At 36.5% G+C, this 14,864-nt stretch overlaps 1 protein-coding gene across 1 annotated transcript; it reads right to left on the bottom strand.

The window, feature by feature from the left end:
- Window positions 1-1,347: 1,347 nt before the first annotated feature.
- On the bottom strand, window positions 1,348-12,639 carry LOC110115064 (respiratory burst oxidase homolog protein A). The gene is made up of 14 exons (XM_020848185.2): window positions 11,522-12,639; window positions 11,153-11,312; window positions 10,992-11,040; window positions 10,101-10,214; window positions 4,950-5,372; window positions 4,486-4,872; window positions 4,299-4,394; window positions 3,923-4,038; window positions 3,580-3,747; window positions 3,110-3,269; window positions 2,847-3,035; window positions 2,640-2,768; window positions 1,819-1,897; window positions 1,348-1,652 (listed from the first exon to the last, which is right to left on the bottom strand). The coding sequence occupies exons 1-14, from the start codon at window positions 12,162-12,164 to the stop codon at window positions 1,543-1,545; spliced, it is 2,823 nt and encodes a 940-aa protein (XP_020703844.1). The 5' UTR covers window positions 12,165-12,639; the 3' UTR covers window positions 1,348-1,542.
- Window positions 12,640-14,864: the final 2,225 nt, after the last annotated feature.

Genomic DNA, 14,864 nt, shown 5'->3' with positions numbered 1-14,864 from the left:
GTGACGCATATAAGCAGGATAGGGGACTTGGTAGTATTGATAGTGAGGTGTGTTCGATCCAGCTGCATAGAATTTTCTATCTATCCCTTGGATTCAACAACTCAGTCTAGATATAAATCTTAGGGGTTGTATAATTTGAAGTAAAAATAGGTGGAAAATATCTCAAATATAATGTTGGGTTTTGAATATATTAATATTTTGTTGGATGGAAAAAAAAAATAAATAAAGCAAATATAGTAAAAATTATTTTAGTTCATATTTTACGTAAATTAAACTTGTCCAATAACAAGTTTGCTTGATAGTCAGTACTTGCCGCAAGCCACCACCTTCGTCACCCATCATCAATCACCACCACCACCACCGCCGCCACCCACAGCCGGCTGCCACCGCCACTGCCACCTACTGTTGATCACCATCGGTCGCGGCCACCCCCACAGTTGCCGCCACCCTCTACTGACAACAACTGCTGGCAGCAGCCACCCGCCATCATTTTTGTACTTTATATATATATTCACACATTTAAACAACTTTAAAGTAATTCTTTTTCAGCCAACTAATTAGCCCTTAATAAAAAATAATAATTTTAAGTTGGCTTTTGAGCTATTGAATTTTAAAATTAAATTTTGTGTAGATTATAAATAATTATCCTCTTCTCATCTACTCTAGTCAAAGTAACAATTTTCTCAAGGGTTTTTTAATTTGTTAAAAAGTAAATATAAAATATTACAAATGCAGGGAATTGTAATGTTTGGGTGTTTGTTTTGATGACAAAGAAAAAAAAAGGCTCGTGTGTTGCAATATAAATGGACAAACGGAGCTTGTTGGAGGGATGTAAAGCATGCAATAAAATCAAATTTTTAATAAGAAGAACTGGAATGACAGAAGGGGAGCAAATTTTACCTACAGCACAAACCTTCATAATAAATTAAACCTTATTGTGCCATTGATTTCATTCTTTTAAGAATAAAATTTCTAATAAATTGCCATATTTTGACTGACATTTTAGCCTTACACTCAATAAAAAATTCTTTTTGAGGAGAAATTATTACGTGCAGAGGCTGGACGTAGCTTTATGTCCGGAGACGAATCAGGTGCAACCATATCAACGGTACAGAGCCGCAGTAGACAGGAAAGAGGTCATGTGACACATTATGATTAGTCTTCGGATGAAATTTGATGTCCGCACAGAATAATTAATCCTTTTTCAGCGGTTAAACCATTAGGTAAGTTTGAAATTTAGCCTATATGACCAGAAAATTTTATTTTTACTCCAATTGCTGCCTTTCGTCCAGTTTCTTCATTCTTTCCTCCAGATTTTCTTTTATATGTACGATTCACACTAACAAGTACAGGAAGAGGGAAAAGTGTTTCTCCTATGAAATCATTTTTCCTCTCTTTCAATCTCATTGATGATAAATATTTAAAGAAAAATACAAAATTGACTAAAAAAGAAAATAAAAGGATCTATGCTATACAATTAATTTACCCTAACGTGTATAATTAGTATGTACGCTCGACCTTATGTATGTATGTATACCGGGCTTAGAAATGCTCCTTGTGGAACTCGAATTTGGTTACGCCTCTCTGGTTGAATTCGTAGCAGAGCTTGCTAAGCTCCTGAGCCAAGACCGGCGCTCCACAATAAAACACCCCTGCTAGACCAATTATCCACTCATCAGTCCAAATTTATTATTATTTTTTTTAATTTCAGAATAAATTCAATTATTTTAAAGATTATTTTGAATAAAACAATTTTTTTTTACTGATTTATCCATTTGAATTCCATTTCAGGCTGTGGTGAAATGATGGAGAACTCACCGATCTTGGCATAAGTGTGCTTGGAGCTTATTCTGGAAAAGACTTTCTTCCAGTTTGGCCGTGCGAAGTGCGTTCGAACCTGTAAAATGGCATAGATAACTAATTTGTTTAAAGAAACATTTTAAGATTTCGTTTGATTATTATTTTTTATTACTTTAAAAAAATTATATCAAAAAGTTATTTTAGAAAGTAGTAAGAAAATGATCCCAAAAGAAGAAATTTTATTAGGTCCGGACACCGAACGGTCCGGTTTTCTCTCTGTCTACAGGAGAAGCACAGTCAAAGTGCAGTTACTACAGTTGCGCTTTGGGAAATTATTCTGTGCGAAATCCGAACGTGTTCGGAGGCGAATCCAGGCATGTCACATCACCAGGCCCAGTGCATCCGGTGACGTAGGGTATCCGGATTCGTCTCCAAATACATTCGGATTCCGCATAGAATAATCTCTCTGCGCTTTGACTGTGCTTTCACTGTGGATAGAAAGAAAACCGGACGGTTCTCTCCGTCCGATGTCCGCACCTAAGAGCATAAAATCTCATTTATCTCCAATCGAACTCCATTTTTCCGCTTTTGCAAGTAAAAGCCGTCTCTTCTTTCGCGCTGCAAGTTCGGTAGAGACATAAAAATGGCGGAGATGAACAGTAAAACTCCAATATTGGCTTTCCACTGTTCACCCACAACCAAATATCGGAAGTTTTACCGTTCGGTTAGAGCTGACGAGGGACGTCATTCAAGCGTTTGGAATTCGGTTGGAGATGCCCTAATAATTTGCCTCCCAAAAGAAGCTTAAGTTCACAAAAAAAACAGTTTGAAGATTTTACTCTGGTTCCGGAGACGACGTCTACGCCATTCTTGGCGTGGTTAAGAGCTTGGACCATTGCAATCAGTGCAGACCGAGCATCCCCATCCTCATAAACGCTAGTGAGATAATTGTGCATCTCAATCACACCCTACAAACCAGACCAAGCAAATTATAAATATTTTCAAATTAAATAGAATTGTATTTGCTTCCATTAATAATTAACTACCCTTTGATCGAGCTCTGCGACCTCATTCATGACGCCTTTGAACCAATCAAATGAACCCTGCTCGCGAGTAACCCAATAGAAATAGGCATTCGTTGTTTTCAGAGTCCATTTCGGTCTTTGAGTGGCTTTCAAGATAGTCGCCAAGTCGATGTGGACATCTGTTGGCGGGACATAGTCTGAGATGGCACTCTGCAGGGCGAGGCGAAGAGTCAAAACAATGCAGGCTTGATTACAAGCTTAGTAAGGTAGGTGAAAGAGATTACTTCTTGTTCTTCAATTTTAACGATATTGTTAAGTAAATCCTTTAGGATGCTGATGAATGGCGTTGCCCCAATCCCGAGCCCAACAAGGAGCAGCACATCATACTTCATGTAATCCTGTGCTGGAGCACCATAGGGCCCGTCTATCAACAGTTTCGGCAAGCTGAAATTGAAAAAGGATTAAACGCTTAATTTACATTCCATAACATGTACTTAAAGAGGATTAAGACTTCGTTTGAGACGGCTTTCTGACCACTTCTCAAAGCAAATTTCTAGTATAAAATTTGAAATTTTCCTACTATAAAATTGCTTCAGGAAGCAATAAGAAAGCTGTCACAAAAGAAGCCTAAAGGATAGTTTTCTTCTTACTTTTTAAAACAGCTTTTTAGTACAAAAATTTTGAAGTCAAAAAATTTTTGTACTAAAAAACAGTTTTAAAAAGAAGTTTTAAATACAGTAATGTATAAGCATGCCTCTTTCTCGTGTTCTCATCGGCTCTTAGAAGGCCACTTTTGCCTGCTACTGGAGGCTCGCATGCCTCTGAGAAGACACGTTTGAGCTCCCGAGTCCAGTCACCTAGCTGTCTAATATGAATGCTAAGGTAATCATCCCCTGGAGCTGAAGTAATTGAGAAAGGATGCCTGCACGCAACAGTTCTATTTTTTATCAATTCTTTTGTTCGAGCTTTTGCAAATTGTTGAATATACTTTAAGATGATAATCAATTAAAATTTATATTGCAGTCATCTTGAAAAAAATTGATTAAGATATTTTGATATTTAAAAAAAAAAACATAACGGTCAGAAATTTGCTTTACCATTCTAAAGGTGAAACGGCGGGGCATTGCACAAACATATACTGCCCGCTCTTGTAACGGAACCCTGGCGGTTTTGAGATTTGAAGAGCCAGAACGTTGCCAGGATAGATGGCTACCTAATTAATTTGCAAAAAAAGTGAAATTTAGGTTTGCCGTTTCTTCAAAGACATTGGAATTAGGCGTTAGGAAATCAAGAGATTATTCTGTGTGGATATTGAACACAGCTTATTGTTCAGAGACGAATCAGGCTCAGCCACGTCATCTGGTGCCGAATAGTACCAACTACAGTACCGAGCAGGAGGGGACGTGACGCATTTTCATTGGGCTCTGGATGCGTTCGACATTCACACAGAATAATTCATCCAGGAAATCATACCTTGAGTAAGCGAACAGAATAATAACCGGACCTCAAAAATCTGAGAGTTCTTTCACCCATATAGAGAAGAAGAGGAATGGAGAGATACATCCAAGTCTGCAATAAAACACCATTCAAGAAGTAGCTTCTACAAATCCATCTCAAGAATGTTACAATAGTAATAAAGAAGCAGGCTAAAAGTACATACCGTTTTGTGATACCACTTGTGGATGAAGTAGAGGCACTGGCCATGGACGATGAGCAATGCGTAAACGACGACGAAGAGATGGTGGGAGTACCAGAAAGCGTTGAAGCCGGTGAGACGGTCGAGAGGGCGAGGCAGCTTCACTAGGCTCCGACGGAACCATCGGGTGGCGAGGGTGAAGGCCACCGTCATACTCACCACCATTATGATCCCTGTCACACCTTCTACTCCTTGAATCAATTTCCCATAGGAAGGCTTTGTCTCCCCAAAATCATCACTCAAGTTTTCATGATACTCGGGCTCCGAGCTTGAGATCAGACGAGGGAAATCGCAGCTGAGATGGTTGCCGGCGTGGAGAATCACTCCGACCACAATCGCCGCAGCTATGGTCTACGCAGCCATTTATAACTACATTAAGCAGCAATTACAGATTGTTAGAGAAATACATTTGTAAGAAAAATGCAGACCTTATGGAAGTTGATATTGTCGTCGAAGGGGACGATGCGGCTGAGGCGGGTTGAACGGAGCCAGGTGATGGTGTTGCGGCAGACGGGGAGGAGGACGAGAGCCATGTTGAGCTTGAGAGTCTCGGCCGCACCTTTGGCGGTCGGGAGACAGTAGCCCATCACATGGAACGCCGAGCGGCGGCGGTACTGGATGAACTTCCAAATGAAGAGAGCCGCCATTGCAGCAAACCAGAGCGTTAGTGCATATATTCGCTTCCAGTTCTCCTCCAGGAAGTAGCCCACCTGGTTACTTAGATGCCGGATGGAGCTCCTTTTCCTGAGCCCGGCAAGGTTTTGGCTTAAGGCCTGGCTCGTGTAGCTCAGTGCCTGGCTGTAATTCTGGTATGTGTCCTTCTGAAGCAGCAGCGTTTCCAGTTGCCATAGCTGCAAGTAGTAGCAGTTTATAAGTACGTAGCCAGTGTTTGATCTCTGTTCTAGTTTTTCTGTTTTTTATACTCTGCTCTTAAATTTTTTGGGTTGATTAGTACGAGATCATTGAGAGCGCCGGCTAAATCGTAAGGTTTACTACTGATACATTTTAACGGGGTCGGTTGGTTGCGTAGTTCTTGGTTTTTTCGAAGGAATCAATAAGAGGTGGAATGTGATAAAAGGAAACAGAGGCCAAAGAAAACCTAGAAATGAAGATTTAAAAGTGTAATTTCTGATGAAGATGAGATCAAATTGCTTTAATATTAAGGATAGTTCCCCTTACAATTACTGTTTGCATTTTTTTTTTTTAATTCTGATAGTTTTCTTGGTTTTATTATGCAGATGGAGCTCAAATCTCTTCTTGTCATTTTTTCTTTTGCCCTCGAATTTTTTGATGGGCTCTGCTTCTCTGATACTGGATTGTGTTCTGATTTTTTCTTGCATTCCTGGATTTTTGGGTACGGATAATGTCTATTGTTTCAATGCTACTAACTTAAATTTGTCCACAAATACTACATACACAAAATGTATATGCTCAGAGATGTAAATGAGTAAGTTGAGCTCGAACATTAGCTCGGGCTTGGTTCACCGATGGCATGATATGCTCTAACTCGTGCCAATATATTAAACTAATAGTAAGCTAGAGCTTGACTCATGAGCTCAAATTCGAACTAAGTTACAACTAGAATTAATAGATAAGACTCATCTTTCTCCCCAAAGCTCAGATAATCCCATCTATATATGCTAAAGATTTGAACCTTAAATTTTTGAAAACCTTGATAACAAAGAAGCGAGGTAAAAAAAAAAAGAAGTGAGATAGTTGTGGTGGTAGTTATTTGGAGAAGGCATTAACGATAATAAGGCACGATGGGAGCTCAATGGAGAAGTCATCAACATCAAGGAAGCTTCATCACAAGCTCTTTGGAGAAGCCATTGTATGGCGTCCATGTTTGAAGAACAAAAAGAGTTCAAGAGGCTTATGGTCTTATGTATTTATGTTTGTTTGTCAAATATAACAAGGAATTAGCAGCAATGACCCAATATAATTGATCAGCTCAATGAGCTAATAAGCCGAGCCTCATCAAATTTGAATTTGAGCTTATATGATATAAGCAATAATTGACCTAGAGTTCAAGTTCATGGTTTGATAAACTTGACATGTTAGCTCATTAATGAGTACAAGCATGAGCCTACTTGCTAGTAGGTTTGACTCACCTACAACCCTACAGATACTATATTTGTCTTATCTGGATTTAGATAATACAATGCCTTCAACTCATTCATAGCTGTGATGAGACCAATCATTTTCTATTATTTATCATTATAATTTCTTAGCCCCATTTTGAAACTTCTACACTTTTTATGCTCTGAATTATTGCATATTCTAAGGATCATTCTGGTTCCCTATAGTCCCTCATATGTAACTCACTTTTATTAATTGAAGTCCGGGCTTGGCCATAAAAAAAATTCTCTGAAGTAATGGACAAAAATGATAAAAAAAAAAATTCTTATAAAAATGACAAAAGTGTATATTGATATTTATATTCATAATAAAACCCATTATTGATATAGACTTGTCATAAAATGTATAAATCTAAATATAAAAATGAATTAAGATATATAAAAGAACTTTTTGTAGGCTTTCCTGTAGAAAATTTCACATATGGAGTTTGGGATGGTACTATAAGAGCTTGATGTGGGCGGAATGAACTGGGGTAAGTCGTAAGTGCACAAAAAAATATGCGGACAGCTGTGCAACAACTACGCTGGATAACGATAGACATGAGATGACGAAAATGACTGAGCCTAACTAAAAAATATTCAGCGTGCTTCATTATTTAGTTCATAACTAAAAAGATGAAGGAGCTCCAATGGAAGATAAGATTAGAGAGAGCTGTCTTAGAAGATTTGGCCATATAAAACGGTGGCCTTTTAATGACCCGATTAAAAAAATAGAGGTATTAAATTTGACCCATGTTAAAAAAGATAGAGATAGACCTAAAAACTTGGTTACGAAATATTAGACATGATTTTACTTTATTAGATTTAAACGAGAATTTAATTTTTAACTAGACACAATGGAGAAAAAGGATTGGGACAAAGCGTTGAGGTTCTTGTTGTAACTAAAAAGATTAGTAAGAAGAAAAATAATAATGATAAATGTGTGCTGCAAAATATTTCTTTGTGCATGCCAGCTCATTTTATATTCTTATTTCAACAAACTTTATCGCAACGTTTAACATATTTTTAACAAAAATTCCTGCAAGTTATCTCATATCTAGTTTAATGTTTTATTTATTTTTCATTTTCAAGTTGCAGTCTTAAAGTTCTGTTTCGACAACTTGTATTTTTCTGAAGTTACACACGCGTTCGGCTTAGCTAAAACTGGAACAAGGGCGAAGGGCGCCGCATGCGGTTGGAATCATCAGTGGAAGTAATGACGAGTGATGTGGGCTCAAGGATAGGAAACATAATTGTAGGACATTTGGAGATGATTTTACAGAAGAATAATGCTTTTAGTACCCAATCTGAGCCCGCACCCAACACCACCAAGGACTCCTTACGGGACAGATTTAGTTGTCTAGCTAGCAGTATTCGTTTCTTTTAGCCGACTAAACCATTTTTCTACTCTCCCTCTCTCCTCTCTGTTTGTCCAGATATCATTATTGTCCTTCATTTTGATATTAGGCCCTATAAGTCAAGGATATTCCTTCGAATATAATTAAATATTATTAAAATTATTTATTATTAATAAATTTTAAAATGTATATCCAATATTAATAGTAGGAATATATTATACTTATTATTGTTATCATAATTATTAAGAATTTTTTATTACTCTCTTAAATATATATTTATATTTATATATATATTTAACAGGATGAGCAACTCGAACGTGAGACGACACAGGAGGCACAAATGTCCTCTCAACCGTCATGCCACAGCACAAGCCACCATATATTTTATTTCAAATATTTTTAAATTTATTTAATCACTAAACATAAATATCAAAATGTTTCAAGAACTGATTGCATAAGAAAATTAAGATCTTCAGATAATTAGAAATTAAATATATAGGTTAATGATGATAACTTACATTCTTTTGACAATTTTGAAAAGATATATTCACAAAAATAGACTTTAAAAAAAAAATTCTATAAGCCATGCGATTATTTTAGTAATTTTCATATATTTCATATATAAATGTTTAAAATATCATATAAATTGACGAAATTAAAGTCGGTAATTCACTTATATATTGCAGACAATAATTAACCACATGATAGATATAAAAATAAAATTGGAAGAATAGCTATGTGGTTGGTGTCTGTTATTCTATTTGAACTGATATCAAACCAGAACAAATAGACCTATAATATCTTTGAATAGTCCCTACCCCGTTTATATTTGTGTGGAAGCATAGCGAGCAAGAACATGCTGTTGCCTATAATATTTTAGAACATACATAGTTAGGTTATAATAAAGAAGTACTAGTTGGCTAAGTAAAATCCTTAAGAAAAAAAAAAGTACTAATTGGCTAATTAAGTGGACATTTTTTGAAATCCCTTAATTAATAGTTGGTGGCAGGTATGGGGGTATTTAATTTCTAAACTTGTAGATAAGCGCAGATTGTAAGCTTCATTCCTTGACGTCATTACTACTAATCCCGACCCATGAACTCTTCAAAAACTTCAAAAGTCAATTATACGCCACCCTTCTACTTTATATTTTTTTATTGTTTTGGCAAGAATATTGTTGTATAAGGATAACAATAACTAACAACTTTGATTTGTTCTTGAAAAATTTGCATCGAGGCCTTAAAATCAACAAGGGAGTTGACTGAAATGGGTGAAAAATTCTAATTAACTGCATACGTTACAAAAAATACATATGTTATAAAGTAAAGGCGTGGGAAGTGATTTTAACAAATTTTATTTTGAAATTTACACACATGTCACTAAATATTTATGTATTTACATATATATCTCAAATTTAAATATTTAATTGTATTTATATAACTCTTAATGTCTAAATAAAATTGAAATATATGTATGAAAAAATGCATTTTTTTTAAATAAATTCATGTCACGGTATAACGAGGGTTTTTAGATAATTGCCCTCCTTAAAAGTTTTAAAATACTATGATCTTTAGACAATTGCTCCAAATATAATTAAACACATTGCATAGAAGTGTTATTATTAGGAATGATGAACCAAATACAAAGAGACGTAGTAAAGAGTATTCAAAAATATCCTTGCAATGCCCCTGGAAAACCCTATAGAGACACTGCCCCTTGACCTCTCAACTTGACCTGACAGGTCGAACCCTGCCAAGGGGCGCTGCCCCCTTGGACCCCGACATATCTCTACACTTTTACTTATTAGTTTCATGTTATTTTTAATGTGATTTGAAAATTAATGAATTATGTAAATAAATATTAAAATTTAATATTAATTATTATATATACTTTGTGATATGTTTTCTTTTATTTTTATTTTAAAATTGAGTTTTAATGTTTTGTGATTTGTATGTAAACTTAATTATTTTTTTAGGGAATCTGATTTATTTCATTGCTTTATGCGTGGATAAAGTATAAAACAACTAATTAAACATGAATGAATATTCTACAGTTCAGATGAAATAAATGGCAAGAAATGCGATGATTAATGGATGCCACTAACCTCAATGTATCCGAGTCTTTCAGGGTCCAATTCTTCCATGATTAGGGCTGCGTATTCTTCGGCCTGCTCCTTCAGCCTTGATAACTTATTTGCTGAAGCACTTAGCATTATTAACTGAAAATAATAATAATAATAAATAAAGTAACAATTAATGCACAGATTTCAACTTACATACGTTTACGCACGTAATAATATACGTAAGAAAAATGATTAAGGTAAAATCAGCTAAAATACCCTCACCTAACCCAAGATGGGGACGGTCGTTGCCGTAGACCGGCTATGACTAAATAGTGTTTAGTTACTTGTGTTATGAAACATTGTAATTAAGGTTAACAAAAGCTTCTAGAAATCGGCTGGTGAGAGTTGTTGGTTTCCTTCTTCGCCGGTTCAGCTTACCGACTCCGGTTACAAATAAATTTTTTAAGTGATCAATGGCACATCCTACCACCCCTTTTTCTATATGCTTAAAAAATGAAAACTTGATAATATAATCCTTTTTAAAATTTTATATTTTTCCCTGCGAAGGTGACCGCTTCCAGTTTTAATTTTTTTTTAATTTGGACAATTTTAAAATTGGAAATGAAATAAATTTGTTTAATCCCACTAAGTTGCATCTTTGCAATGGGTCATTAGCTCCTAGTTAGAATAAATTATTCTGTGTGGACGTCCAACGCCATCCAGAGCCCAATGAAAATGCGACATGTCACCCCCTACTCGGTACTGTGGTTCAGTACTGAGCAGTATACCAAACTCGATACTGCTAGGTATCGATAATGGATGACGTGACTGCACCTGATTCGTCTCTAAACAGTAAGCTGTGTCTTATATTCTCACAGAATAATCTCTCCCTAGTTAGAGGGTTACAGCCGAGTATAACTTATTAGTTATTACCTCCTTGACTTCTTCCTCTGTAACACGTCCGTCTTCGTTTTTGTCCACCCTGAAGCAGAAAAGTTAAATAAATGGAATAAATTAATCAAATAACTAAGCAGATTTAATTATCGCGCTAAATTTTTTAGGAATAATTAAGCTAGCCTTTCCATTGCCCTTACATGTCGAAGAAGATCTGAAGGCGGGAATCGAAACTCTGATTAGTAATCTGCGACCAGAACTCGGAGAGCTCCTCCTTGCTGATCTTCTCTGCCTTTAATCGTTGCCGTCGACTAAGCGCATCGAACAGCTCCAATGCGAATTCCTTGGAATCCTTCATCCCTGTTTCAGTTAATTAGGAAAGAAGTATTAGTTTGTTTAAAAAAATTGCAGAAACCGTACGTGCGACTCGTTCAAGGAAAAGTAAATGGAGCAGGAACGAAATTGAATAATGCATCCTAGCCCAGCTTGCATGTGAGGAAATAATTGCTTGTGTGGAGAAGAAGAAGGAAAGAATATAATTTATGGATTGGTGTGGTCGTAATTTTTACCGATGCATTGGGCGAACTCTGAGCGGCATAGATAACCGTCTCGAGCCAGACTGTCAAACCTGCTCTGCACTTCGTTCAACGCATCGACGCCGTTAGCGGTTTTGGTGCTGATGAATCTGAGCCCTCGGAGACCTTTCTGCGCGCCGGAACGCGTCCGATCCAACTGAGCTCTCTGCTTCCTTGCCGCGCGAGCGGCGAGTGCGTTGTCGATCGCGGTCGTTGCGCCGTCGGCGGACGCTCGTCCCGCATGGCCGTGGCTCCATGAAAAGCGTTTTAGCTCTGCTCTGAGTTCCTGCGAGATCTGCCGCGCTTTGGCCATCGCCTCTGCTTTAAGCTCATGAGAGAACTGACGGAGTTTGTGGGACGAGCTCCGCCTCACCGATGGTGACTTCGACGTCCCTGATCCACAGCTCTCCGAAGAGGCATCCTGATCCAAGTGGAAGATGGCCGCCGGCAGCTGCTCTATGCTTCGTAGAACAATTGTGTCGTCCTCCTGCACATCTAGCGTCACCTCCACGAACTCCTCGGCACCATCCGTTGACGCCACGGCGAAGCTTTCAGGCGATGACACAGCGCTCAGGACTTTGTCTCCCGGCACAGAGTCCGACGCCCAACGCCGTTCGTGCGTCGCGAATCCCTTCATTTCCTCCCAATACAATACAGTATTCCGATCGCCTTAGTCGGATTTTATACCGAAGGGAATCGAGAGAGTAGAATGTAGGTAAAATCACTTCCGCATCGACTGATTCCAGAGTTTACCCACGCGCCAGTGGAATTTGCCGAAATAGACGTTAACGCGTCGATCGGTCGGTAAAAATAGACCGATCGAAAATTGACGAAAGTTGAGATTCAGTAATCAATAGGAAATATATCACCGATTTGTAGATTCTTGCTCCAGCAAGCTTTGTCCTCTTTGCTGGTATCGATATAAATGTGAAAAGCTCTCGCAGTTATGGAGAGAGAGGGAAAGATATAAGAGGCCGGAGAGAGAGAGGGAGAGAGAGAGAGGGTTGCAGGATCTAGTTGAGCAACGCGATCGGGATCGCCGGCGGGGGCGGGAGGCGTGATCGTGGGGCGGGTGATTGGGCAAGAGAATTGTGATTTGTGGCCCAATCAAAATGGGCAAAAGGGTGAGTGAGTTTCATGAAGGGGCGCATTCGTATCTTATATACATTAATAGTTCTCTTACTGTTCTGGTTAATCAAGGTTCGGTGAAATTTGTCGTTTGTTATTGTATTTATTTTTTACTAAGGAGAGATTACTACGGGCTACCTCCGGACTCTCTTATATTATACACATATTGTATATTTGTATATATTATATGTAAATGTGTATTGCATACACATTATGTATAACTATGTCCATAATGTGTGCATATATATTTACGCATATTATGTACAAATATATATTGTGTGTATATAAGGGAGTCTGGATGTAGCTCTACGTCTGATTTTCACATACGCAATAATCTCTCTTTACTAGGGTTGTTTGGTTGACTCTAAAGTGAATATAAATAATGCAGTGTAAAGTAAATATTTGAGACTTTTTATTTGCACGTAAAATGAATGTCGTGTAATTGTTATTTTTTGTTTATAGGGCATATGTAAAGTAAAATAAAATATGTCTATTCCTCTCCAAAATCTATATAGGTACACATACACACAAAAAAAAAAAAAAAAGAGTGAAGTTGAATAGCAATGAAGGGAGCTGAAGAAGCTAGTGGTCCTCACACCTGAAGCACTTAACGCCGTCAAAGGGAACATAATTGAACGTCGTCAGAACTCTACCTCACGTGAAGCATTGAAGTCTAGCAAACAAGAATGAGGAAAGAAAAGAAGATGGTTCCCACGGGTTCTCTCTCACCCAAGCAATTTCCTGTTTTGCTCGAAATGGGCGGTTTTATTTTACACGCAAAATGAACTGCAACAATAAGTCCATAATACATTAAGATCTTATTGTACCTTACACTCTCTCCAAGCAAACATCAAAAAGTGAAAAAATAATGCATTCCTTTTAGACTATTTTTTTCCCTTCAACCAAACAAACCCTAATAGAATAATATAATAACAAAAAATATCATCAAAATTTGATCACAATTTTGATCATATCACAAATGTCAAGTCAAATTTAAATTTAATATTTGTTATAACAATAATTAAATTAAATTTGAATATATTTGAAATGAATTAAATAAATATCGATTGTTACAAACTTAACATAGATTAGAAGACAAACATGATAAAACAAAAGGTCAGGACATTTGTAGTGATTTTAGTAGAGTCAATTCATAGTGAAGTTCATAAACTCATTGAGAGCAAATTCATCAGAAAAGTTCAGCATCCGAAGTGACTTTTTAATGTTATCATGATGTAGAAGTGAAATTACAAATGTACATCAACTTTCCTAATATGAACTCAGCTTACTTGGAGGATGCTTTAGGCTTTTTTTGAGATGATTTTTATTTTATTTTATTTTTTAAAGCAGTTCATTTCAAAGTTCATAATATTACAACTCAACCCGATATGATACACAGATAAATGTCATATTGTGTTGGATGGTGGCAGAATATAGGCGAAAATAGAACATATCAAGATCTTTATTTGGAGAAATAACAAACTTTTTCAAATAATAAACACCAGAGCTTCTAATTTTTACTCGTTCACAAATATTCTTTCATTCTATTTATCCACAAGAGTATACAAAATAAATTATTACTATAAACGTTCCGAACAACAGACAGACATAGGGCGGGAAATATAGAAATGTTATGACTATTTCAATATTCAAAAATAAAAATAGAAAATGTACATATATGCTTGACGTACTCAGAAAATTAGCCTCAGCTACTCAATCGGTTCTTTACCCCTACCCTGCCCTGAAACCTAAGCTCTAAAGTACAAATTGAGTTAATATAGCTCAGCAGATTACATTATCCTAAATTATTCCTTAATAATTGCAAAACCAATAATTTAAAATAAAGCAGTTATTCCAATCTTAGTAACAAACTTACATTAGAGCAGTGTCAGAACAATACAAGATTTTGTAGATAACTAAGCATGTTATGAAATTTAGAGTGCAGTCTCAACATAATATAAAATATGTTGAATATAATATAAATAAACAAAATGCAAAATAGAACTCCAAACCTTATGTCTTCCATTTAGAACTTCGAACCCTTATACCTCCCATTCAAAATTCCAAGTCTAAATATTTTGAACATATTCAAAAATTTAGCAACATAACTCCAAAGATATATAGAATATAATTTTAGAGAGAACTCCAACTCATCAAATATTAATAGAATATTATACATAAATGCACAATTATATCAAACATGTTTAGG

Source organism: Dendrobium catenatum, unplaced genomic scaffold (genome assembly GCF_001605985.2).
Source record: "Dendrobium catenatum unplaced genomic scaffold, ASM160598v2 fragScaff_scaffold_621, whole genome shotgun sequence".
NCBI lineage: Eukaryota > Viridiplantae > Streptophyta > Magnoliopsida > Asparagales > Orchidaceae > Dendrobium > Dendrobium catenatum.
This window is presented reverse-complemented; position numbering and strand designations above follow the sequence as displayed.

Excerpts from the sequence above, each read along its gene's own strand:
- LOC110115064 (XM_020848185.2), bottom strand. The coding sequence starts at position 12,164 with ATGAAGGGATTCGCGACGCACGAACGGCGTTGGGCGTCGGACTCTGTG. Across the intron at positions 11,041-11,152 it reads CTTCAGATCTTCTTCGACAT|GGTGGACAAAAACGAAGACG; the intron begins GTAAGGGCAATG and ends TTTCTGCTTCAG. Across the intron at positions 3,748-3,922 it reads GCCGTTTCACCTTTAGAATG|GCATCCTTTCTCAATTACTT; the intron begins GTAAAGCAAATT and ends TGTTGCGTGCAG.